Here is a 26,531-nt window from a genome sequence, read left to right as displayed (position 1 = left end):
TTTTCTGCGTTTTTCTCTCCGATGGAAAGTTTCACATTAGGAAGGAGATGGGTTGAAAAGATAAGCTGAAAAATCTACAGGGTAGTTTCTTTTCGTCTACCAGACCAGTCCAGAACGGATTGATTGGGGCCTACTCTCTGCAGAGTGGTGGTCTGGCATCTAGGTGCAGTGGAAGTGATGGATCCTAATCACGGCACCAGCAGAGTGAACCAAGCAGTGTCCCCATTGTGGGGGTTGTCGTAGTAGTGGAGGTGCTTGTGGCACTTGCTGGGGGATAGCACTGTGAAAGACCCAGAAGTGGGTTTTGCTGCCCATTTCATGGATGCAGAGCCTCTGGGAGCATGGGCAGGTTGTGCAGGCTGTGGCCATTGGGAAAGACCAAAAATGAGGAATAGGGCACCGTTTTGTCTTTCTCTTGTTCCAAGGCATCAGCCTTCATTGCACTACTCTGCCTAGAGAATGGCCAATCGATCAGTTCTGGACTGGTCTGACTGGACTCAAGTAAAGAAAATTAGCAGGTAAGGCCACATTCCATCCAGTAGCCACAAATAACTATGGTTTCACTAGCTCCTGATAGCAGGACAGAAGTACAGCAGTGAAATGTGTAGGAAAATTAAAAACAGACTGTGATTGCAGATAAAGATCGCAGGGCTCATCTTTCCACACAGCAAAGGCTATCCAGCTTTCAGTTTTGCCCTCACTTCCTCATATCTGTGGATCTTCTGTGTCTGTCAAGAGTTTTCTTGATCTCTCTCTCAGGGCCAGTGTTAGACAAACAGGGACCTAGGACAGAAACTGCGAAGAGGGCCCTGAAGCTCAGCTTCAGACTAGGCCTCCTTTAGCATGCTGTCCTGGGCCCCTCTGGTGTAGGGACCCAAGGCAGTTGCCTTGGTTATCACCTCCTAACGTAAGCCTTTTTTTCTTTTGGCAAACGGAGGAGTCAGCCATTCAAGTGAATGACATGTTCAAAGTGCACTGACAGACTAACTGTCTTGGGTTTTTCTGAACATGTTTGGGAATTCATGTTTAGTTATTACCTCACAAGATTCTTAAGTGCCTTTTTAACCATTAGGCTACTCCTTCTCTTCATTCTTGAGGTTCGATTCGTACTGTAGCTCCTTTTGACTTTGTGCAAGTCACTGCCCAAGGTACAAAAAATAAATGCCGGTGGATCATTTCCTTCTGTTATTCTTTTCTTTCTTTTTTTTTGTATCAGTGGTCCCAATTTTCAGACCACTGTCTCCCGCGGTCTTCGCTGAACCTGGATATTCAATGGTGGGCCGTTTCCGGTGACCTGCATTGAATATCCGGGTTTTTTTTTTTGGCTGAAGATAACCAGTTATGTCAATATTCAGACATAGTTGGTTATCTTTAAACTGGACAAAGATATACCAGGGTTTGACATGGGGATCCCAGTCCCTGCCAGCAGAAGACGTTTTCTTCGTCCAGCGCTGACCTGACTACCTGCCCCTATGGCTGCTTTTCCTCTCAAGGCATGCTCGGTTTCAAAACTGAGCATGCGCACCTGAGAGGAAAGCAGCCGCTCAGCGATGGGCAGAAGAGCAATGCTGGATGAAGTTCCGGGTCCTCCCCAGCCTCCAAGGGGGGGGCCTGGTGCCAGAGTTTTCTCTCTCCTACTCCTGTCTGGACGCAGTCACTCGGGTCCCATCAGGAGCAGGAGAGAGAGAGAGAGACCCTGGCGTCAGGCCCCCCTTGGAGGCCCGGGCACTGGGGGGTTTTGCCCCCTCTGCCCTCCTCTTGGCAGCCCTGCCATAGCGCATATTTTAAGGGACAGAATTGGTAACTCTTTTGCTCTCTAATTGTATTTCCAATTTAATTTCCCCTACGTCTCTCTCTGCCATATGTAGTACTATGACAGGTTTGGAACTGCGCCTGCAAATTCTCTTTTTTTGCCACAATATGTTCTCTGCAACCCATGGTCTATGTTTCCCCCATAGGTACTTAAATAGATCCCTTTCTAACCTTTTTAGAACTATCTGAGGGAAATCACATCGGTAGAGTATGAAACAAAAACAAGATTCAAGGTGGTATATTCCTTTTTATGATGGCTATTCTCCCCCACAACGATTTATACCACCTTTTCCATTGTCCCAAATCTCCTGTTTCTTAATTTTGTATTATTGTAAACTGCTTTGATATTTGACTTATGTAAGGCAATATAATAAATTTTATAAACTGTAAACTAAACTATAAACTATAATTTCTGGCATAAAGTTGGGTTAAATCCTTACCTGCACCCCAAGTATTGACTTGTCCTCCAGGCCATTTAAATGGAAAGATCTTGATCAGCCTTCCTTCGTCTATATCTCTGTGAAGATGCGCCAGATCATATCAATCCTAGCATAGGTCTGTCATGCAGGGGAGTATAGGTAGAATTTCTCTGGGCTTTATGCTGCAGTCTGCACACATCAGTGGATGTGAAGCGACTGTTCACGCTATCCAAAAATACTAGGACTAGAGGGCATGAGTTGAAGCTACAGTGTGGTAAATTTAAAACGAATCGGAGAAAATCTTTCTTCACCCAACGTGTAATTAGACTCTGGAATTCGTTGCCGGAGAACGTGGTACGGGCGGTTAGCTTGACGGAGTTTAAAAAGGGGTTAGATAGATTCCTAAAGGACAAGTCCATAGACCGCTATTAAATGGACTTGGAAAAATTCCGCATTTTTAGGTATAACTTGTCTGGAATGTTTTTACGTTTGGGGAGCGTGCCAGGTGCCCTTGACCTGGATTGGCCACTGTCGGTGACAGGATGCTGGGCTAGATGGACCTTTGGTCTTTCCCAGTATGGCACTACTTATGTACTTATGTACTTATGTACTTAGTCCCAGTTCTTCATAAGCTGCTTCAACTTCTCCTTTTGTGTATGACTTCGATTCCCTCCTCAAAAAAAAAAAAAGATCTTCTGGATCATTTCTATCCTCTTTTTATTCTTAGTGAGATAGTGTCCAAAACTGGATATAGTACACCAACTAAGAATTTAAATTTTGGTCTGGGTTGCCCTGAGGATTCAAAACACTTATGAAAATAGGGCAACCTGACCTGTACCCCTTATGTAGCTGATTGTTGATGGGGAAGGTGTATTTGCTTACCTGTAACAGAAGTTCTCTGTAGACAGCAAGATAAATTAGCCACACAAACCCATCCGCCTTCCCCAAAAGTTCATTTCTGGTAAGAAAGTATTCGCATGGGAACTCCTCCATATGTTCAGAAAATCCCTCTAGGTTTTTCTGAGCTTTGTGAGAGCTAGCTCATGTTGGTGGTGTTGTATATTATTGTAACTCACTGTGGTCTACAGAGAACCTTCTTCTCCTCCTGTTACTGTTTTGGCATCTACTGGAAGGCTGTTCCACATAGAAAATATGTTTATTTGTTTGTCTGTTTCAGAGTTGCTCCCCGAACAGGCATCCAACAAAAGCTGCAGGTGGCAGCACTCTGGGAAGGCTTCATCCAGATGTTCAGCATTAAGAAGTTTGGGGTGAAAGCATATCTTGTTTCAGGCTGTGATAGTCTCCTCTGTCAGGTGCTTCAATCTTTTTTTTTTTTTTTAAAGATTGTCTTGTATTTATCTAATCTAATCTAAATTTTCTTTACTGCTTTTTCCCCAGAAGGGTCCAAAACAGTTTACAAAAATATTGGAACTACAAAATTACACAATATAATTTAAGAAAATTATTAAAACAATTAAAAAAATGACTAGCATTAAGTCAAAAGTTTTGAAATAATTCAGTTTTAAGACTCTTATGAAAAGCATAATAAGAAGGCTTCTGTCTCGCAGCAAGAGATAAATTGTTCCATGTTTCAACTCTCTTATAGGAAAATGACGACACTTAACATCTTTTTATATCTTACAGCTTTAAAAGAAGGAAAAATCATTATGCGAGTAGTTTTCTTCTCTAAACGGAGGATACTGAATTAGATCAATTAAACCTTCAAGAGCTAGACTGTATAAGATTTTAAACATCAAACATGCCAGTTTATGCTTTATGGACTCAATTCTGTACATGGGTGTAAAAAATGCACGCTAAGCGCTATTCTATAAATGGCACTCAAGGTTGGACACTGTTTACTGAATAGCACTTGGTGCTGGGATCTGTGCCAAAATTTGGGCGTGAGGGTTTACACCGACTGAGCTCTGGTATAAATCCCCACGCCTAAATTAGGTGCAGATCCCTCTGAAATCTATAGCACTGTGCGCAAATCCTAGAAACCCCTACCAGCAAAGATATGATACCTAGTGGGGGTGGTTGATGGAGAGGGAGAAGAAGTACGTCCCCCCAGTCTATCTCTGTGCCCCCCCCCCCAATAGGTTGCTGGCTATGCCTTTCTTTAATTGTGCAATTAATGGCAATTCAAATTTTTAGATGTCAGGAAGTATTTTTTCACGGAGAGGGTGGTGGACGCTTGGAATGCCCTCCCACGGGAGGTGGTGGAGATGAAAATGGTAACGGAGTTCAAACATGCGTGGGATATGCATAGAGGAATCCTGTGCAGAAGGAATGGATCCTCAGAAGCTTAGCTGAAATTGGGTGGCGGAGCAGTTGGGGGGAAGAGGGGGTGGTGGTTGGGAGGCGAGGATAGGGGAGGGCAGACTTATACGGTCTGTACCAGAGCCGCTGATGGGAGAGGGGGTGGTGGTTGGGAGGTGAGGATAGGGGAGGGCAGACTTATACGGTCTGTACCAGAGTCGCTGATGGGAGGCGGGACTGGTGGTTGGGAGGCGGGAAATACTGCTGGGCAGACTTATATGGTCTGTGCCCTGAAAAGGACAGGTACAAATTCAAGGTAAGGTATACACATATGAGTTTGTCTTGGGCAGACTGGATGGACCATGCAGGTCTTTTTCTGCCGTCATCTACTATGTTACTATGTTACTATGTAACCCTAGTTAAATAAAATGGGGGATAAGGGGGAGCCCTGAGATACACCACACAGAGGACACTAAAAACAAAAAAGTCTACTTTTTTTTTTACAGTATAAGGTATGAGGGAGCACAATCAGCCAGTGCCCTCTGACAGTGTGGAGCCAAAAGCACATTTGATTTAAAGAAAACATCTTTCTGTTTATTCTGATAGGTGCTTTCTCTAGGTTTTCAGGGAAGGAACTGTGTAAGACATGGAGGGTCCTGGGCACTTTCATTATTCTATTTACAATATTATGTTACAATGATGCCTTATATTTTTGATATAAATTGCTTTTGGTCCACATTTAGGGAACAAGATGGCATATAATTATAGGACAGAACAGAGCAGAGAACCAAAAGGGTACCTGGGATTTGTGTGCTTTGTTTGCTGTTGACTTAATTTTATGATACTATCCAAACTCTGGGTGTCCTTAAAGGATCGGTTTCAATAATCGTGCTCAACAACTCAACCAGAAACCTTGCTACTAAATCAAAAAAACAAAAAAAAAAAGTAGAAAATAAAAACAATAATTAAATTAAATAATGTGCTCAGTTTTTTTTGGTGTGTTAAAGTGTCTCAAGGTTTTGAGAAGCATTTATACACAGTTCTCACATCATCGCACGTCCTACCACCAGCCAGATATTAATATTAAAATTATATCAAGATGAAACACCTATTAAATGTTTAAAGTCACTTAGCTTAGGTGCTGGTGCGAACAAAACTGTAAATGTTCATAGAGTATCTTCTCAAAACAGCGCCCCAGTCATATCTCAGTTCATGGACGCTGATCTAAAACAGAGGCTCCAATAACACCTTTTCTTCTCAGTTCATGTGATGTGAATATCTTAATTCCCTGTTCCCAACATAGGCCATGTTTCGCCATTAAACTGGCGTCATCAGGGGAACTAAATTATACAGCAAAAACAGGTCAGGAATCCATCCGACCCGGAGAAAGACCAGCTAATGTTTTTTTTATTTAGTAGCAAGGTTTCTGGTTGAGTTGTTGACTTAATTTTATGGCCAGATCATAAAAAGTTTTTTATACAACTAACACTGGTGGTTTAGAGTTTTGTTGAGCAGACAGATACTAAGTGGCAGTGCAGAGGTCATGCTCTTCCCTTGTCCTCAAACAGACAGAGCTAGCACTGGAGTACATGTTGTTGTGGTCCCTGAAAAGATAAAAATGCAACCACAGTATCAACATCAAAAGGGTTAATTACTTAAAGCTAGGATGGTGTGAGATACTTGATGTGTCTTCATTCCCACATATCAAAAAGAGTGGAGCTGAGTAATTGTATCAGCATTTTCTGTGGGCTTCTCTGCAGGCTTTGCCAACGGTGATTGAGTCCCGGGGCTGTATTCTTCCTGAAACTGTCTGGGAGTACGTGGATCACATCTGGCCAGCTGAATCCAAGGTATCTCATATTCTGAGTTTTGCCGTTTCTACATGTAATGAAACAGCACAAATCCTTTCAACCATGTGCATCATGGGCGTTTTTCCAAAAACTCTTTTACCCAGATTAATATTTGATATGTGTCATGGTGGCAGCCCTGCTTGATATAACTTTTGTACATAAGTACGTAAGTAATGCCATACTGGGAAAGACCGAAGGTCCATCGAGCCCAGCATCCTGTCCCCGACAGCGGCCAATCCAGGTCAAGGGCATCTGGCAAGCTATCCAAACGTACAAACATTTATACAAGTTATTCCCGAAATTGTGCATTTTCCCCCAAGTCCATTTAGTAGCGGTTTATGGTCTAGGGTATTTTACTTAAAAAATAGATGTTTAATCCTTGTGTTCAAAAATCCCTGGTATTTTGTAAAAGGCAGAGTTTTTCAATAAAATATTTAGGGCTCTGTTTACTAAGCAGTGTTATAAGTGCATTAACGTTTTTGACGCATGTTAGCCATGAAGGCGCTTTAACCATGTACGTGCCTACAATATCCCTATAGGCACCTACATGCTAAGTATAGGCGCACTAAAAACACTAATGCACCTTAATAAACAGGGCCGTTATAACACTGCCAAAATTATGTATTTGGTGGCCTGCATGTAACAAGGTGCCATTTTACAAAGGAAAATATTCAGATAAAAGGGAATTATTTGGGGCTTTGCATATGTAAATTATGTCACTTAAACACGTGAAGGGCAATTTTTTTTCTATAACTGGTGGCTGCATTTCCGTGCCTCTTGTGGTAATTGTAGCCCTGTGTGTAACTGCTGGCATTCTGTAAAGGCGCACGCTAACTGGCATAAGGGCCCTTTTAGAAAGCAGTGGTAGAGCTACTGCTGCTTTGTCTTGTGCCAGTATGGCACTACTGCCAGCTCACTGTGGGAGCTGGTGGTAGTTCTGACCCCATTGCACGCCATTTCCGGTGCGCCAGAAATTATTTTTAATTTTTTTCTGCCGGAGGCTTACCCAGCTAGGTTAGCATGGCAGCCCCTACTGCCTTCTTAAAAGGAGGCGGTAAGGGCTCCCAAGAAAATGGCTACGCGGCAAGTATACACTTACTGCACAGCCATTTCTGTTTTTTTTCACTAAAATCCTTCTGTGGTAAAAGAGGCCTCAGTGCGTGGCAAATCCATTTACTAAGGACACCGCAGCGTAGTAAAAGGGCCATAAAATGCGTAAGTGTAATGGGGCATCTGGGATGGGCAATGCTGCTATTTACACATGTAGCACACGGAATATTGTAATCTGCACTTGCTCTTGCCGTATTTAGACATCCGCAGTTATGCCAGATCTATGGCTGGTGTAACAGCAGGTGCGATTCCGGGTTACACTAGTATTCTCTAATGGAATCTGGGCACATAAAGCATTGGGACGCTTAAAAGGAGGCACATGAATGCCAAAAATCTGCCTAAGTGTTGTTTTTTTTTAATACGCACATATCTTACATTGCACAGATTTGACAGATGGGCGTACACATAGGCAGGACTCACAACTATGCCCGTATCTCTGGCATTTAGGCACTTATACCCAGTTACTTGAGTATTCCATAGAGGAAAATGGGTGCCTAAGCACCCTGTTATAGAATTATCCCTATAGGAGGAGGTACAAACGTTTACATACCGATTACGCCTGTGAATGTTTAGCATACAGGCATGTACATGCATCTGCCTAAGTTTTTCTGTAAATGCATTATATTTTACATAGTGTGCATTTTATAGGCAGGTATACACACAGGCAGAGAATTTGCAGGATTCACATTTAAGACATATAACTTACGGATTATTGCGAGTTCTGTGCATGTCTCTGGCACTGAAGTACAAGCACTTGAACCAGCTCTGTGGCTGACAAAAGTGCTGGTGCTTAAATTATGGATATATATCTGACTCATTTCAGTAGTATTCTATAAAGGAAAGAAGGCATTTATATATGTGTATGTGTGTGTATATATATATATATATATATATATATATATATATATGCATTATTATTATTAAATTACCATTGTCAAGGCTGAGCCACATCTGCATTTAAATGCAACGGGGGCAAATGTGGAACAGTTTTTAAGAAAGACATATAAAAGTTTATTTTATTTTATTTTTAATGCGTTTACATTATTTACAAGTCATATACAAACTTGAACAGGCAATACGGACCTTTAAATTAAAGTTATAACAATATACCTATGAAAGAAAAATATTTTTATCCTCTTTAGACCACGAAAGGAGGGCCACATGAGAGAAAATACAAGGAGAAATCCTAAAGTAAATACTAAAATAACATAGCTTAGCACTCATCTATCCATGCTAGTGGAGGAGTGGCCTTGTATGAAACAGTGCTCTAGCAGTGACTTTGTATAGTGTAAGTTAAATTAGTGGCCTTGTGTGGTGTAGTGCTTTGGCAGCAATTTTGTGTAGCGTGTATTCTGTGCACCTAGTAGCTTGTTATTGTGTGGTCCTGCTGTCTTGTGTCTGTCACTCCTTCCTGTTTTGCTCCTATGCTCATGCAGGCTATGGGCTTGATCCGGTTCAATAGCACCAGCAGCAGGGATTCCCAGGCATACACCATGTTGTATTCATACTTGAACAGCAAGCAGCGATATGGTGCAGTGAACAGCAACAAGATGGAGGTGTACATTATACCTCTACCAGCCTTCCAACCAGTCCCATCTAAACTGCGCTCACTTGGTGGTCCAGGTATGTACAGTGTGTTTTCTAGATAGAGGCCCATATACAAAATGTAACCATTTTGTTCTCTATAGAGTTGCACTCGTAGCTGTCTGTGAGAGCAGTAGCCAGCTTCCCTTCAGGCCTTGCAGTTCACATCTTAGACTGATAATTAATTTTCAAAGAAAATGCCTTATGAAAACCCACCTGCATGTTTAGAATACTCTCTTTGTTTCTGCCTGCATTGAAACAGGTGCAAAGTACATTTGGAGATAAGAAAATGAAATTTGCATGTGTACTCAATCTGTCCCTTTTTCCAGTGCTGGTGAAGGTACACATCCTGTAGTTTCACCCTCAGATAGGGGTAATAATTAAAGGCAGTTTTATGCAGGTATATAAAACTTTGATTATTGGCTCTTCTGGACAGAGATGCACATCTTGTGTCATTAAAAGGTCTTTCTTTTACTATATTTATTAGATTTGTACCCCACATTAATCCGAGTCCTATGTGCTTTTATAAAATAGGATCCCAGATCCAACCCCAGGAGTGCACCAAGCTGCATAAAATTATCCTTCTATTTCTGTTTTCACTCTTGAATGCATAAGTTAAATGGATAGTGACCAAATAATGCTGCTCTCTGTATAACTTTTTTCTCTGTCTGAAGCCCACCCAAACCCCTTCCCCCCCTATGGGCAGATACATTTTGACCATATAGAAATGTGTATGAACAAAATGTATCAGTTTAAGTGCTGGATAAAATGAAAAAACACTAATTAGTTCAGCATTTGATGCTAACCGTATAAGTAACATAGTAGCATAACATAAGAATATAAGTAATGCCATACTGGGACAGACCAAAGGTACAGCAAGCCCAGTATCCTATTTCCAGCAGTGGCCAGTCCAGGTCACAAGTACCTGGCAAGATCCCAGAACAGTAAACAGATTTTTTCCTTAGCATCCCTCCGGACCGGCCCAGGAATGGACTGATGGGTTGTGCACGTCTACCAGCAGGAGGAGACTGAGAAAAAAACTTTGACTAGATAGCCAATAAGAGCCCTGGTCATGTGACCCTAGCCTCAGTATTTTCTCAGTCTCCCAGCAGGTAGGAAGTGAGCCTATTAGTCTCTTTCTAAATATTTAGTTGTTTTATTATTATATCTTTCTCTGTGCCACAGGAATTCTTTGAGGCTGGTTAGGTTTGGTCAGCTGATTAGCTAAGCCTCAGGGGGTATACTCGGGTGCCCCGGGTCACTCCCCCTATTCCTCCCCATCTCCCTTCTATTCTACTAATCTCTAAGGGAAGGGTTCCTCTTTTGGTTAGCAAAGAGGTCTTACCTTTGGGAGAGGCAGCCAGATTAAAGTATATAAACTCTGTTTTCCCCATTGTTTTAACGAGCACAGCTCTGTTTAAGTTTTGGGGTGTCTGTCTTGTGTGTCTCTTTAAAAAAAAAAAAAACAAAAAAAAAAAAACAAAGAGCACAAGTTTGGTTTTGGTATTGTGCTTAGTTTTCATTTCGCTAGGTTATTATTACTAGCACTGCAGAACGGAGTGGTTTTTTATAAGGTTTAAATATTAACTGGATTGGATTTAGGCGCGAACCGCGTACGCGCGTGCACGCGCGTCCCGCCATGTCTGAGAAACTTAAACGATGCGCTGTTTGCCAGCGTCGGGGGGTTTCCTCTACGGGCGCATGTAAATATTGTACCTCGCCAGGAGCAGCGTCCTCGTCTGTTTTGCCTACGACGTCGGCCTCTCTGTTGGCGGTATCGGGTCCCTCGCCGTCGCGGTCCTCGTCTGCAGCTCCTGAGGAGTCAGGCGCGCCTCCGGAGGCCGTCCCGGCGAATTTGGCGCGAACGGCGGCCATTTTGATTCCTACTCCGTCTTCTCCTTCGCGTATTCAGCAGCCTGCGGCCCTAGGTCTTTCAGATGCTGATACGTTGAATTCAGGAGCTCTGGTGCAATCTGGGGCCACTCAGGCAGGGGGTTTTCCTCCTGAGTTTGTGATCCAGATGTACCAGGCATTTTTGATGCACAGAGGCGATACAGGAGCTGGGACAGCAGATGCTGTCACACCTACACCTCCACCTCCTAAAAAAGTTAGGGAACATGTGTTCCATGGGGATTTTTGGGCTGATCACGATCAGGAGATGCCCTATCTGGAAGAGGAGGAAGATTTTGGAGACAATGCCTGTACTGATCCTGATTTTTCGCTCTCAGATCCGGAGGCGGCAGCTTTTGCTCAGGGGGATGATCCCGCCATGGCTAGGATTTTTCACAAAGATGACTTGCAGGAGCTCATCTCTATGGTCTCCTCTACTTTGAATTTTGAAGATGTTGCGCCGGTTTCACAAACCCGTAAGGTAGACTTCTTGATTAAGGGGTCTAGATCCGCGCCCAAAACTTTTCCCATGCATCAGGACATTTGGGATGTTATTAAAGCGCAATGGGAGGTTCCAGATGCAGCTTTCCGTCCGACTAGATCTATGTCTCGGCTCTATCAGATTCCAGAAACAGATAAAGCTATGCTTAAGGTGCCGGTCGTGGATGCAGTGGTGTCGGCGGTGACTAAGCGGAATACGGTTCCCGTGGATGGAGGCACGGCTCTTCGGGATGTTCAGGACAGAAGACTAGATTCTCTGCTCAGGAATAGTTTTGATGTTTCCTCCTTGGCAGTTCAGGCTGCCATTTGTGGTTCCTTGGTGGCTAGAGCTTGCTTTAGGTGGGCAGAGAGAGTCCTGGACAGGACTTCGGATGATCTTCATTCCATCGATGTTGACGTAGCTAGAATTGAGACAGGGGCGGCTTTTCTGGCTGATGCCCTCTATGATTTACTGCGAGCATCTTCTAAGTCTTTGGCTTTGGGGGTCGCTGCTCGCAGATCTCTGTGGTTGAAAGGTTGGTCGGCGGATGCGGCCTCCAAGTCAAAGTTGAGCAAGTTTCCTTTTAAAGGTTCTTTCTTGTTTGGAGAAGAATTGGATAAGTTGGTTAATTCCTTGGGTGATGCTAAGGTTCCTCGCCTTCCGCAAGATAGACCTCGTCTGTCTACTCGGGGTTCTTTGTTTGGTAGGAGTTCTGGGAGAGGTTTCCGGAAGTTTCAGGCTGGTCGAGGTTTTCAGCCTCAGAGGTCTAGGTTTGGCAATAGGATTCAGTCCTTTCGGGGTTCTCGCAGAGGAGCAGGTTTCTCCAATCCAGGCTTTCGATCCCAGAGTCGTCCGTCCCAATGAAGGTGCGGGGGCCTCTCCTCTGGTCCCTGTCGGAGCTCGTCTTTCTCAGTTCTATCAGAGGTGGGCCCACATTACTTCAGATCAGTGGGTCTTGGAAGTTGTTCGAGACGGTTATGCCTTAGAGTTCGCAAGACCTATTTCAGACGCCTTTCTGGAGTCTCCCTGCCGCTCTCCTCTCAAGGCGAGGGTGGTTCGGGACACTCTACAGAGGCTCTTAGATCTTCAGGCTATCTCTCCAGTCCCTCCTTCCGAGTACAGGCAAGGCCGGTATTCCATTTATTTTGTAGTTCCAAAGAAGGAAGATGCCTTCCGACCTATCTTAGATCTCAAAGCGGTCAATCGCGCTCTCAGAGTCACAAGCTTTCGTATGGAGACACTGCGGTCAGTCATAGTGGCAGTGCGCCAGGACGAGTATTTGACAGCGTTAGATCTCACAGAGGCCTATTTACATATTCCTATTCGTCCAGCTCACCACAAGTTCTTGCGTTTTGCAATTCTAGGGCGGCATTACCAGTTTCGAGCATTGCCCTTCGGTCTTGCTACGGCTCCGCGCACATTTACCAAAGTCATGGTCGTGGTTGCAGCGGCCCTCAGAAAAGAAGGGATTCTTGTCCATCCATACCTAGACGACTGGTTAATCAGAGCGAAGTCTCATCAGGAAAGTTGTCAAGTCACAGGTCGAGTGATGCAGTTTTTGCAGTCTCTAGGTTGGGTGGTAAATGTAGCCAAGAGTCGGTTAGTTCCTTCTCAGTCTCTGGAGTATTTGGGAGTTGTATTCGACACAGCGCGGGGCCGAGTCTTTCTGCCGCAGGCCAGGATTATAAAGCTTCAGGTCCAGATAAGGGAGTTACTTCAGCACCACCATCCATGTGCTCGGGATTATCTTCAGGTGCTCGGTTCCATGGCAGCCACTATAGAGGCAGTACCCTGGGCCAGGCTTCATATGAGGCCTCTTCAGTGGTCCCTTCTCTCCCGGTGGTCCTCTCAGAGGGATTCTCTACTCATGCGACTACCTCTCCGCAACCGAGAACGCAGCTCCCTGTTCTGGTGGCTGCGGATGAAGAATCTGACGGTAGGAATGCCTTTGGAGTCTCCTCGGTGGATACCGTTAACAACAGATGCCAGTCTCCGAGGCTGGGGAGCGCATTGTCTAGGCAAGTGGACTCAGGGTCTCTGGTCTCAACTGGAAGCCATTCAATCAATCAACTTTTTGGAGACCAGGGCGATTCGGTTGGCTCTGCAACACTTCAGTTCTCTTCTGGTAGGCAAAGCGGTGCGGGTCCTTTCCGACAATGCCTCGGCAGTGGCCTATGTCAACCGCCAGGGAGGAACGAGATGCCGACTATTGTGTCGGGAGGCGGAGAGTCTCCTTTCCTGGGCGGAAGTTCATCTAACGGCCATTTCAGCATCCCACGTAGCAGGGGTAGAGAACGTTCAAGCCGACTTCCTCAGTCGCCACACTCTCGATCCGGGAGAATGGGCTCTCAGCGCTCAGGCGTTTCAGGTTATAGTGGAGCGCTGGGGCACTCCAGTTCTCGATCTTTTTGCCACCAGTCTCAACTCAAAGGTCCCTCGGTTCTTCAGTCGAAGAAGGGATGTAAGAGCGGCAGGGGTAGACGCTCTCTTACAACAGTGGCCCCCCGACCTTCTTTATGCGTTTCCTCCTTGGCCGCTCATAGGTCGTCTCCTGCAGAAAATCGAGGAACACAGAGGACCGGTAATTCTGGTGGCACCGGACTGGCCTCGGCGTCCTTGGTACGCGGATCTGCAACGCCTGTCGGTGGCGCCTCCTTTTCGACTCCCGGTGCACAAGGCTCTGTTGGTACAAGGGCCAGTCCCACATCCAGATCCGGCTCGATTTTGTCTTACGGCTTGGCTCTTGAACGAGCCCGTTTAGCTAAGCGGGGTTTTTCGCAATCAGTGATTTCCACCATGCTTCGTTCTCGTCGCCGTTCCACCTCTCTGAACTATATTCGCACTTGGAGAATTTTTGAGGCTTGGTGTGTAGAGGCTGACATTCGTCCATTCGGCGCGTCAGTGGCTCAGATGTTAGATTTTTTACAGCGAGGGTTTGATAAAGGGCTGTCTCTTTCTTCTCTTAAGGTGCAAGCGGCAGCTCTTTCCTGTTTCAGAGGTAGGATTAGGGGTAGATCTTTTGCTACGCTGCCCGATGTAGTACGTTTTTTGAAGGGAGTCAGTCTTCTTCGTCCTCCGGTTAGGTCAGTGTTCCCATCTTGGGATCTTAATCTGGTCCTTTCGTCTTTGACAAAACCTCCTTTTGAGCCTTTGCGTGCATGTTCGTTGAAGGATTTGACTCTTAAGACAGTGTTTTTGGTGGCTATTGCCTCGGCTAGGAGAGTCTCGGAGTTGCAAGCTTTCTCATGTAGATCTCCATTTCTGCAATTTTCAAAGGAACGAGTGGTTCTTCGTCCGGTGCCTTCCTTTTTGCCTAAGGTACTGTCTCGATTTCATCTGTCCCAGTCAGTGTTTCTGCCGGTTCTAGGATCGGCCTCAGGGACGCAGGAACAGAGACGGTTGCATACTCTGGATGTTAAGAGGGTGCTTAAACGGTATCTCGCAGTTACTGAGGATTTCCGTCGCACAGACCGTCTTTTCCTTCTGTTGGCCGGTCACCGTAAGGGCTTGTCGGCGTCTAAGCCCACGTTATCTAGGTGGATCAAAGAGATGATAGCGTCAGCCTACCTTTTGGCAGGTAAGGCAGTCCCGGACTCGGTTAAAGCTCATTCAACTAGAGGGCAGGCAGCGTCCTGGGCCGAGTGTTCCTTGGTTCCGCCAGCGGAGATTTGTAAGGCAGCTACGTGGTCTTCTCTCCACTCCTTTTCTAAGCATTACAGGCTTGATGTTCAATGTCGGCAAGAGGCGGTCTTTGCGTCGCGGGTAATCTCAGCAGGTTTGCTGGGGTCCCTCCCGTAGGACTACTGCTTTGTTACGTCCCATCAGTCCATTCCTGGGCCGGTCCGGAGGGATGCTAAGGAAGGAGAAATTAGACCTTACCTGCTAATTTGCTTTCCTTTAATCCCTCCGGACCGGCCCAGGCCCCTCCCGTGTGATATATTTTCTGTCTAGTTCTCTATGTTCCATGGTTTGCAGAGATGTGTTCAGTTCTTTGTTTGTTGAGCTGTTTTGTTTGCAAGTTAAACCATAAATAAATGGGTAAAAAAAAACAAAAAAAAAAAAAAAACACAGTTTCTATTGTGGCCATACCGCTGCTCTGGTAAGGGTATGTGGTGAGCCATTATAGTTTAGGCCATACCGCTGCTCTGGTAAGGGTATGTGGTGAGCCATTATACTTTGGCCATACCGATGCCCTGGTTAGGGTACTTGGTGAGCCATTATGATAAGGCCATACCGATTCTCTGGTTAGAGTTTTCGGTGAGCCATTATGACAAGGCCATACCGCTGCTCTGGTGAGAGTTGTCGGTGAGCCTTTGAGCACGTCTTCAACAGTGCTCCCTGGTTGCTTGAATTCCTTGGGGCACAGACTGTTCTTCTTCTTTCTGCTTTGTTATTTAAATACTGAGGCTAGGGTCACATGACCAGGGCTCTTATTGGCTATCTAGTCAAAGTTTTTTTCTCAGTCTCCTCCTGCTGGTAGACGTGCACAACCCATCAGTCCATTCCTGGGCCGGTCCGGAGGGATTAAAGGAAAGCAAATTAGCAGGTAAGGTCTAATTTCTCCATTTTGCTTATCCTAGAATAAGCAGTGGATTTTTCCATCTTAATAATGGCTTGTGGACTTTTCTTTTAGGAAATTAACCAAATCTTTTTTAAACCCCGCTAAGCTAACTGCTTTTACCACAATCTCTGGCAACAAATTCCAGTGTTTAATTACTTGTTGAGTGAAGAAATATTTTCTCTGATTTGTTTTAAATATACTACTTAGCTTCATTGTGTGCTCCCTAGTCCTAGTATTTTTGGAAAGAATAATCAAATGATTCACGTCCACCCATTCCATTCCACTCACTATTTTATGGACCTATATCATATCTCCCCTCAGCTGAAGAGCCCTAGCTGTTTAGCCTTTCCTCTTAGGGACATTCTCACATCCCCTTTATCATTTTCAACACCACCTTTTCTAATTCCGCTATTTCTTTTTTGAGATGTGGTGACCAGAATTGTACACATGTTCGAGGTGAGATTACACCATTTATCAATACAAAGACATTATAACATTCTCATTTTTGTTTTCCATTCCTTTCCTAATAATTACTAACATTCTATTTGCTTTCTTAGCCCTTGCTGCACACTGAGCAGAGGGTTTCAGTGAATCATCAACGATGACACCTAGATCTTCCTGGGTGGCAACTCCTAGTGTGGAACCTTCCATCACATAGCTATAGTTTGGGTTTTTCTTTCCTATATGCATCACTTGGCACTTGCTCACATTAGATGTCTTCTGCCATTTGGATGCCCAGTCTCCCGGTCTCGTAAGGTCTTCTTGCAATTTTTCACAATCCACTTGTGATTTAACAACTTTGAAAAACTTTGTGTCATTGGCAAGTTTAATTACCTCACTAGTTATTTCCATCTCTAGATCATTCATAAATATGTTAAAAAGCAGCGGTCCCAGTACAAACCCCTGGGAAACCCTACTATCTACTTCTGACCATTTCACCCTACTGTCTTTTTTCTCTCTTTTAAACAGTTCTTAATCCACAATAGGACACTACCTGTTCCATAATTTTCTAATTTCCTCAGGAGCCATTTATGCCTTTTGAAAATCCAGACACACAGTATTGACTGACTCACCTTTATTCACGTATTTATTTACCCCTTCAAAGAAACGTAGTAGATTGGTGAGGCAAGATTTCCCATGACTAAATGTATGGTGGCTTTTCCGAAGTCCTGTCCAGGACTCTCTCTGCCCACCTAAAGCAAGCTCTAGCCACCAAGGAACCACAAATGGCAGCCTGCACCACCAAGGAAGAAACATCAAAACTATTCCTGAGCAGAGAATCTAGTCTTCTGTCCTGAACATCCCAAAGAGCTGTGCCTCCATCCACGGGAACCGTATTCCGCTTAGTAACCACCGACATCACTGCATCCACGACCAGCACCTTAAGCATAGCTTTATCCGTTTCTGGAATCTGATAGAGACAAGACATAGATCTAGTCGGACGAAAAGCTGCATCTGGAACCTACCATTGCGCTTTAATAACATCCCAAATGTCCTGATGCATGGGAAAAGTTTTGGGCGCGGATCTAGACCCCTTAATCAAGAAGTCTACCTTACGGGTTTGAGAAACCGGCGTAAGATCTTCAAAATTCAAAGTAGAGGAGACCATAGAAATGAGCTCCTGCAAGTCATCTTTGTGAAAAATCCTAGCCACGGAAGGATCATTCCCCTGGGCAAAAGCTGCAGCCTCCGGAGCTGTGAGAGAAAATCAGGATCAGTACAGGCATTGTCTTCAAAATCTTCCTCCTCTTCCAGATAGGGCATCTCCTGATCGCGATCGGACCAAAAATTCCCGCGGAAAACATCTTCCCTAACTTTTTTAGGAGGTGGAGGTGTAGGTCTGACAGCATCTGCTGTCCCAGCTCCTGCATCGCCTCTCTGCATCAAAAACGCCTGGTACAGCTGGAGCACAAACTCAGGAGGAAAACCCCCTGCCTGAGCGGCCCCAGATTGCACCAGAGCTCCCGAATTCAAAGTATCAGCATCTGATAGACTTAGGGCCGTAGGCTGCTGAATACGCGAAGGAGAAGACGGAGTAGGAATCAAAATGGCCGCCGTTCGCGCCAAATTCGCCGGGGCGGCCTCCGGAGGCGCGCCTGACTCCTCAGGAGCTGCAGACGAGGACCGCGACTGCGAGGGACCCGATACTGACAACAGAGAGGCCGACGTCGTAGGTAAAACAGACACACAATACAGACACCCCAAAACGTAAACAGAGCTGCCTGCTCGTTAAATCAATGGGGAAACAGTGCTTATATAGTTTAATCTGGCTGCCTCTCCCAAAGGTAAGACCTCTTTGCTAACCAAAAGAGGAACCCTTCCCTTAGAGATTACTAGAATAGAAGGGAGATGGGGAGGAAGAGGGGGAGTGACCTGGGGCACCCGAGTATACACCCCTGAGGCTTAGCTAATAAGCTGACCAAACCTAACCAGCCTCAAAGAATTCCTGTGGCACAGAGAAAGATATAATAATAAAAAAACTAGAAATTTAGAAAGAGAGACTAATGGGCTCACTTCCTACCTGCTGGGAGACTGAGAAAATACTGAGGCTAGGGTCACATGACCAGGGCTCTTATTGGCTACCTAGAGTCAAAGTTTTTTTCTCAGTCTCCACCTGCTGGTAGACGTGCACAACCCATCAGTCCAATCCTGGGCCGGTCCGGAGGGATTAAAGGAAAGCAAATTAGCAGGTAAGGTCTAATTTCTCCTTAATCCACGTGTTTGTATGTGCTCAGTACCATTTTGCTGGGCACTGACAATCAGCAAAATTTCCCGGATCACCTCTGCAACCCTTACATTGGCCACCCTTCAATCTTCCGGTACCATTCTTGATTTTAAAGAAAATTACATATTACTGACAATAGCTCTTCAAGTTCATTTTTGAGTTCTTTCAGTACTCTGGGATGTATACCGTCTGGTCCAGGCAATTTACTACTCTTTAGTATATCAAATTATCCCATTACATCTTCCAGGTTTACAAACATTTGTTTCAGTTTCTCTGACTCATCATCATTGAATACCATTTCTAGTACTGGTATCTCTCCCACATAATAGATTCTGGCAGATGAAAACCTACACAGTCCATCTAATCTGCTCAATATGGTGTCCAGAAGACGTGGAACCTGTACATCTTCATGATTAAACTTTAGCATCATAAACGGGGCAGTTGGCAGCTTTCCCCCTTGTCAACCTCATATAGGCAATTATATGATGCAATCTTTAAACATAATGTCTCGATACTGTTGTTTTGAACTCTAAGAATGTCTTCCCTTCCCCCACCACTAGCTAGCATCATTTATTCGCTAATATTAACTCTATGATTCTACCCTTCCCCCTATAGAGATATGCATCACCTGCAGTCATAACAAATGCTTGAATGTGATATGTGATAAGTACTTTTCATTATTGCCTCTAATGTATGGCATGGTTATCCAAAGACATTTGCAGGAACTGAGGTGCCTCAATATAATTACAAAGAAAGGGTTACTTCACACAGAAAAGCCATTTTAATGAAGAGTAGTTTATTTAACAAACAAGGGCCCTGTTTACTAAGGTGCACTAACATTTTTAGCACGCACTAAACGCTAGAGACACCCATATATTCCTATGGGTGTCTCTAGCGTTAACTCACGTTAAAAACCCTAGCTTCCTTAGCATCCCTCCGGACCGGCCCAGGATTGGACTGATGGGTTGTGCACGCCTACCGCCGGTCCGGAGGGATTAAAGGAAAGCAAATTAGCAGGTAAGGTCTAATTTCTCCTTGTCTATAGCGTGGTTTAGTAAACAGGGCCCTTATTTTGTATAAAATTCCTTAAACACACCAAAGAGCTTACTTTCGAAACATATGGATGTCTCAAGATGCCCAAATGGGTGTCTTTATTTATTTATTTATTTGTTACATTTGTATCCCACATTATCCCACCTCTTTGCAGGCTCAATGTGGCTTACAATTCGTCATGGATACTGAAATAGAAGAGAGTATACATTTGGTTTTACAGAGTGTTTTGGGTTACATGAAGGTGAAATACATGATAGTGTAAGAGCAAAAGGCATTATAAGATAATGCTGGATGTATTAAGGGTTGTACAGTTACATGTGTTGCTCATTGTGATATGTCTTGTCAAAGAGATAAGTTTTTAATGCTTTACGGAAGTTGGTCAATTCATAGACCGTTTTCAGGTGACGTGGCAGCGCGTTCCAGAACTGCTTGAAACATCTAAATTCAGATTTTGAAAAGGCAGAAAAGAGATGTTGAACACTGCAGTACATCCAAATAGCAGGGGTGTTGTGGACATGTTTTGAACAGGACTAGGGAAGGCCCAAAATCAGGACTTCCAATAGCAAATACCAAATGGGAAGAAATGTCCTAAGTTAGACCTGTTTCAGTCATGTCCAGGGTAGAAAAAGGTTCTCTGATTGAGCAGCTGACCACTGGAGGATTAAGGCATGACACCTCCTTAATCCCCCAGTGGTTGTTGTCCCCCCTCCTCCCCGTCCCCTAAAGGTGAAACTGAAAAGGGGATACCAGGCTCTCTGACAACTTTAGGTATTGTGGACATTCTTAGCAAAGCAGGAAGCAAGACTGAGGAGTAGCCTAGTGGTTAGTGTAGTGGACTTTAAACTGAGGACCCAGGTTCCAATCCCACTTTAACGCTTTTTTGTTTTTTTAATTGTGAGCCCTCCAGAAACAGAAAAATACCTATTCCGCCTAAATCTATAAGCTACCTTCAAGCCTGAAGGCTGTTGTAGTGGTGTACATTCAGGTACAGTATATATTTTTTCTGTTCTTGGAGGGCTTACAGTTAGAAAATAAGAGTTACAGTGGGATTTTAACCTGGGTCCCTTAGTTTAAAGTCCACTGCACTAACCACTGCATGGCCATTCTTCTAAGTTTGATTCCAGACAGACGTCCTTGCCCATGAGTTTTTGCTGTTCATATGTTGGACTTTCCAGTTTGTAAAATGGCTGGACATCCTCAGCACACGGATGTCTTTCTTACGTATTTTCAAACAGGAAATCCTAACATATTTCTTGCTGGAAAATACATGTGGGATGGACATCCATTTTGGATGTTATGAGCCCTTTTAAACTGGTGCATTAGCAGAAGTCTTCCCTGTTAAGGTTGACGTCACTGGAAGGGATTTCATCAGCATTTCTGGGGGAGGAATATTAGTCCTCTCTCTCTATCTAGTATCTAGTTATTAATTTGTACAGCGCTGCGTAACCCTAGTAGCGCTCTAGAAATGTTAAGTAGTAGTAGTACTAGTTTTGCTTGTGTTTTGTAGGCATATTAATTCCCAGTTGTATAAAACTTTAATTGTATCATAGGCCTCCTTATGTATCATGCTTTTTCTCTCCTTCACTGGTTGAATGATTATTATTTTTGTAAACCTCTTAGATATATTAGTTTTATTTGCAGTGTATTAAATAAAATTGAAATGGGAATAACATCTGAGCTTTGGGTTGCAGCTGTAAGGGGCCTTTTAGCACTGCTCACCTTGGCTCTGAGGTGACACAGACAGTGTGAGGAGGATGCTGAGGGGGTTGGAGTAATCCCTCTGTCAGAAATCTGACTCATAGCCTGCTTTTTTCTTGACTAGGACTGGAAGCAACACACAGTAGCCTATTGCTTGCTCTTATCCTGCCTCAAAGCTCCCCCATGGCTCCTGCTGCAAACAGTAGTGTGTCTGATAAGCTGAGAAAGAGAAAGGCTGTCATGTTTCAAGAGCAGATGATGGGGAAACATCAGGTCTCATTTCCTGTGCAGGGATTTGAAAACAACAGACGGAAACAAATGTTACAAACACAGTTCTCCTGTGCACCTCAAAGTCATTTTCCTGGCTCTGGGGACTTCTGTCCAAGGATAGGAACCCAAGATGAAGAGCCCCTTCAGCTTGGGGAGCAAGATGCATCCATGGACTGCTTGGATGAGATCCTATGGGATTTAGTTAGTGAGCAGAGAGTGACTGGAAAGGAGGAGGAACCCTGCCATACTGAGGTCTTTTCTGGTGCTGTCTCTCCTAACATGGAGACAGTCCGTGAATTCTCTGCCCTTTTTTCAAATCCTGAACAGCAACTGGCCAGCGAGAGTGTAGCAGAGGACACCAGCAGATCAAGCTTACATGATGTGCTGCAGTCACTTGGCAGTAGCCTCCTGCTGATGGGCCAGCAGTATGGCTTTCCACCTGAAGAAGCACCAGAGGCACCACAAAGTATGAGGCTCGAGGGACCACCACCAGTGCCCTCCAGCTGCAGTTTGCCAGGGATGCTGCCTTCACTCCCTGTGAATCTCTTAGACTGTAATAATTATACATTCACGGATCCTCTCCAGTTGAATGATTTATTGCATTATTTCAGCTACCTGGATACTGTGCCCTCTCACTGTTTCCCAGAAACACCTGCCTCAGTGTACCCTGCTTCACACCAGCCTTCATCCACTGTGCTTCCTCTTTCTCAGCACCATGGAGGTAACGAAGTAGCAGCTGTGTCTCTCATACAGAGTCTGTATAGTCTGAACTCTCAGATTCCTCATCATCCTTTTAGGTTTCAATCCCTACATGATTCTGCTGCTGTGCAGGGAATTATTGCAGGGCCAGCTTGTATTCCAGGAGGACTGTGGCCTCCCACAGCTCCTTCACAAGAGAGACCGTAGCCTTATATGCAAACTCTTCTGTACTGCTCAGCTGGAGAGGCATCCATTAATCTCTGTAACTACGCAATGCATAGCTGAGCTACTCTCCAACACCAGGTACACATGAAGTGCTCTGTATGTCTCATATTCCTCTGTTAATAAACTCCATGTGTACTTTTACCACCCCCCCCCCCCCCCCCCCACAAAGCTGTGCGGCAATTCCGACATAGCCCAACTTTGAATGAGCTGTGTCGGCATTACTGCACCAGCAGCTGCCAGTGCGGCTTTGTAAAAAAGGGGAGGGGGGTTAGTTATTAATAGTATTATCAAAATTATACGGCATGTTATGTTTTATTCTTTTTTTTTTTTTTTAATTTGGGTATCACCCTTTCTATTTTTCATAGCTTGGAAGTTTTATTTCCAGTCCCCAAGTGCCTTAATTGCTTGCATTCCAGGATTCACTTAAAGCTGCAGGGAAAAGATTACTGTCTGAGTATGGTAAAATACCAGCAGCCTGCTTGTTTCCTGTAAACCCTCCAAGCAGGCCACAGATTTTCAACAGAGCTGAAATTGTCAGACTTGAGAGGTGCTGGTAAGGAGTGACAAGGCCTTGCAGGTTGGACTGCTTTTTCTCTTGCCATTTTGGTTTGAGATGAGATCCTCATTGGTTCCAGGGAAAGGAAAGTTTCAGATAACCCTGCTCCATGCTGTGTGGAATTATCATTGTTTGTGGCTCTGGAAGTTACATGTTTCCAGATAGTAGGTTTATTTCTGTATTAGGATTCATTCACACACTGGTATGCAGAGTGTGATGGAAGAACAGTCCTGGTCCTTGTACTTGTTATTTGATTGCTTATATAGCTCTGTAATTCAGATAAATGTTGCTGTGTAGATAGTACTGAGTAATAAAGGCTATTTTGAATACTGGAAAGTTGTCTGTTTTTGAAAACATATGATGTACAATATGCCTGTAAGTTTTTTTTTCCTTAAGGTTTGTGTGGGAGAGGAAGAGATTGTGGTACCTTTTGTCCATGTTCTCCCTGAGATGCTCATTTCCAAAGCCTTCTCCCACTACTAAGAGATGAAACTGCTCAGTCCTGTAGTGAACATTTATTTTTTATTATGATTTATTTAACCACATTTTTGAAAAACAGTTCACCCAAGGTGGTATAAAGCAAGTTAAACAGGAGTCAGTAACAAACTGTGATTGGGCAGTGGTATAAAGTGCTAGGGATATTAAGTAGGCCAGGGGGGGAGGGGATCAGAAGAGGGGGCTGATTGGGGGGGGGGGGGGGGGGATCAGAAGGTGGAGCAACCTCAACTCTCCCCTGCTGCTACTCGGAGGTTAACTGGGCACTGGCCAGTATTCAGACCAGTGCCTGGTTAACTTCACTGTATACAATTAGGACAGCCCTTTTTCTGTCCCAACTTTATGCAGTTACCTAACTAGTTAGTAGATTAAATATCGCTGCTAACCAACTACGTTACCACTTCTTCCCCGGCCTGCTCCTAAACTTGCCGGAAAGGGACGGTCAGGTAGTGGGAATATTAAGCAGTACTGTCTGGTTAAGTGCTGCTGAATATTCCTTCTTAGCTCCCAGGAGCTTGTCCTGAACATTTAAATTGCTTTGAATATTTACTTCTACCTTGTCATCAGCAGCACATGAATCCAGAGACATGGTTAAGACCATCTTCCAGCAGGTGGAGATAGAGGCAGGGGCAGACTGCCCGAGGGCCTAGGGCTGTATGGGGGGGGGGGGGGGGGGGGGCAGTGCTTCCCTCCCATGTCACCAGTGTTTGACTTCATTCTCTCTCCTCCGGAACTGGGACTGGGATGCCCCTGTCTCCTCCCTTTCCTGTGCTCCCATCCCTGAACCCCCCTTCACAGGTGGGGGCACTGGCAGCTAAATTGGCCATCTGCTGCTGACCCTGGAACTTCCCTCTGCTGTGGCCCACCCCCTTTTGATGTCACTTCCTTCTTCCACAAGCGCAGGCCGTGGCAAAGGGAAGTTCCAGTGTCAGCGGCAGACAGCTGATTTAACTGCAGGACCAAAAGAAAAGGTCAGTGGCAGGGGAAAAGGGGCAGCAGGAATTGGGGGGCGGCAGCTGTGGGGCTCAATAGTCCTCATTGTCCAGGGTCCCTCACCACTTTCTGCCCCTGGATAGAGGACACTGAGTGGACTCTCCAGCTTATAATCGAACGAGAATAACGCCCAAGTTCCGACCTAAATCGGGAGATGGGCGTTCTTCTCACAAAAACAAATAAAGCGGTATAATCGAAAGCCGAACTTTGGACGCTTTCAACTGCACTCCGTCGCGGATGCGGACAAAGTTGACGGGGGCGTATCGAAGGCGTGTCGAAGGCGGAACTGGGGCGTGGTTATCGGGCGAACAGAGATGGGCGCCCTTCGCCGATAATGGAACAGTTTTGAGCTAGAATTTAGGACACTTTTCCTGGACCCTGTTTTTTGACGAATAAGGCCCCCAAAAGTGCCCTAAATGACCAGATGACCCCCAGAGGGAGTCGGGGATGACCTCCCCTGACTCCCCCAGTGGTCACTAACCCCCTCCCACCACAACAAATGATGTTTCACAACTTTTTACTTTCACCCTCAAATGTCATACCCTCCTCCCAAGCAGCAGTATGCAGGTCCCTGGAGCAGTTGTTAGGGGGTGCAGTGGACATCAGGCAGGTGGACCCAGGCCCATCCCCCCCCCTACCTGTTACAATTGTGCTGCTTAATGCTACTAGTCGTCCAACCCCCCCAAACCCACTGTACCCACATGTAGGTGCCCCCCTTCACCTCTTAGGGCTATAGTAATGATGTAGACTTGTGGGCAGTGGGTTTTGAGGGGGATTTGGGGGGCTCAACACCCAAGGGAAGGGTGCTATGCACCTGGGAGCTCTTTTACCTTTTATTTGGTTTTTGTAAAAGTGCCCCCTAGGGTGCCCGGTTGGTGTCCTGGCATGTGAGGGGGACCAGTGCACTATGAATCCTGGCCCCTCCCACGAACAAATGCCTTGGATTTATTCGTTTTTGAGCTGGGCGATTTCATATTCCATTATCGCTGAAAAGCAAAAACGCCCAGCTCACACCTTGACGAATAAAACATGGGCGTCTTTTTCTTTTAAAAAATACGATCCGCCCCGCCCCTTCACGGACCCGTTCTCGGAGATAAACGCCCATGGAGATAGGCATTTCTGTTCCATTATGCCCCTCTCTGTCTTATAGGACAGTATGCTCCTTGGTCAGCCAGTATACCTTTATCTCTAGCAGATAGTGCATAGTCTCTCACCAGTGCCTGGTTTCATCTGCGTGTAGCTCCTGTGTTGGGTTTCCTAGTCCAGTTGAGCAGGGGGTTGTTTGGGCTGCCAGTGGTGCCTCCTCTTGGGGTGCCAGTTCCCTCCTGTCAGTTCCTCTTCCTTTCTTCTCCTTCCTCACAGGATTAGAAGAAAAAAAAAAAAAGGCGTTCGAGAGCAAACAGTTTAAAGCTGTTTTGGCTTTATTTAGAAGACTGTGCAGAGATCTGACAGACCTGGTGTGGACAGCAATTTGGGGGTGTATACTGTTATTAAATTTTCCTGTCGCATCGGGTTTTACTAACGGTTTTATTTTTAGTTCGTTGTTAATGGTAGCTGAAGCAGTAAAGCGTTGCTCTTGCTGTGTGGCATGAAGAGCAGCATCAGGGCAGTGTGTTCAGTGTTTTTTGGTTCCCTTAGTCAGATGGTGTGTCGGGACTCGCTAGGCCGTTGGGTTCCTGCTCAGCGAAATCGGCCACAAGGTCTCAGGGTTCTTCTGCCTCTTCAGCTATAGCGGCCGGTGTGAGTAGGATCCTCCCTGCTTGTTCAGAGACCAGTTTCCCATTGGCTCTGTTGGCTGCTAAGGAGGAGGAATACCATTTTTTCTTGAATTTGTCCAGCTGCTGCACCAAG

At 45.1% G+C, this 26,531-nt stretch overlaps 1 protein-coding gene across 1 annotated transcript in view; it reads left to right on the top strand.

The window, feature by feature from the left end:
• The window catches only part of SPOCD1 (SPOC domain containing 1), a 44,386-nt gene extending 21,605 nt beyond the window's left edge, over window positions 1-22,781 (top strand). Inside the window, exons 10-13 of the mRNA XM_030220014.1 lie at window positions 3,409-3,544; window positions 6,251-6,340; window positions 8,887-9,073; window positions 21,567-22,781. Coding sequence (XP_030075874.1) covers window positions 3,409-3,544; window positions 6,251-6,340; window positions 8,887-9,073; window positions 21,567-22,618 — 1,465 coding nt within the window. The 3' untranslated portion in view covers window positions 22,619-22,781. The remainder of the gene's footprint in view (window positions 1-3,408; window positions 3,545-6,250; window positions 6,341-8,886; window positions 9,074-21,566) is intronic.
• The last annotated feature ends 3,750 nt before the right edge of the window (window positions 22,782-26,531 follow it).

Source organism: Microcaecilia unicolor, chromosome 11, assembly GCF_901765095.1.
Source record: "Microcaecilia unicolor chromosome 11, aMicUni1.1, whole genome shotgun sequence".
Classification (NCBI taxonomy): domain Eukaryota; kingdom Metazoa; phylum Chordata; class Amphibia; order Gymnophiona; family Siphonopidae; genus Microcaecilia; species Microcaecilia unicolor.
This window is presented reverse-complemented; position numbering and strand designations above follow the sequence as displayed.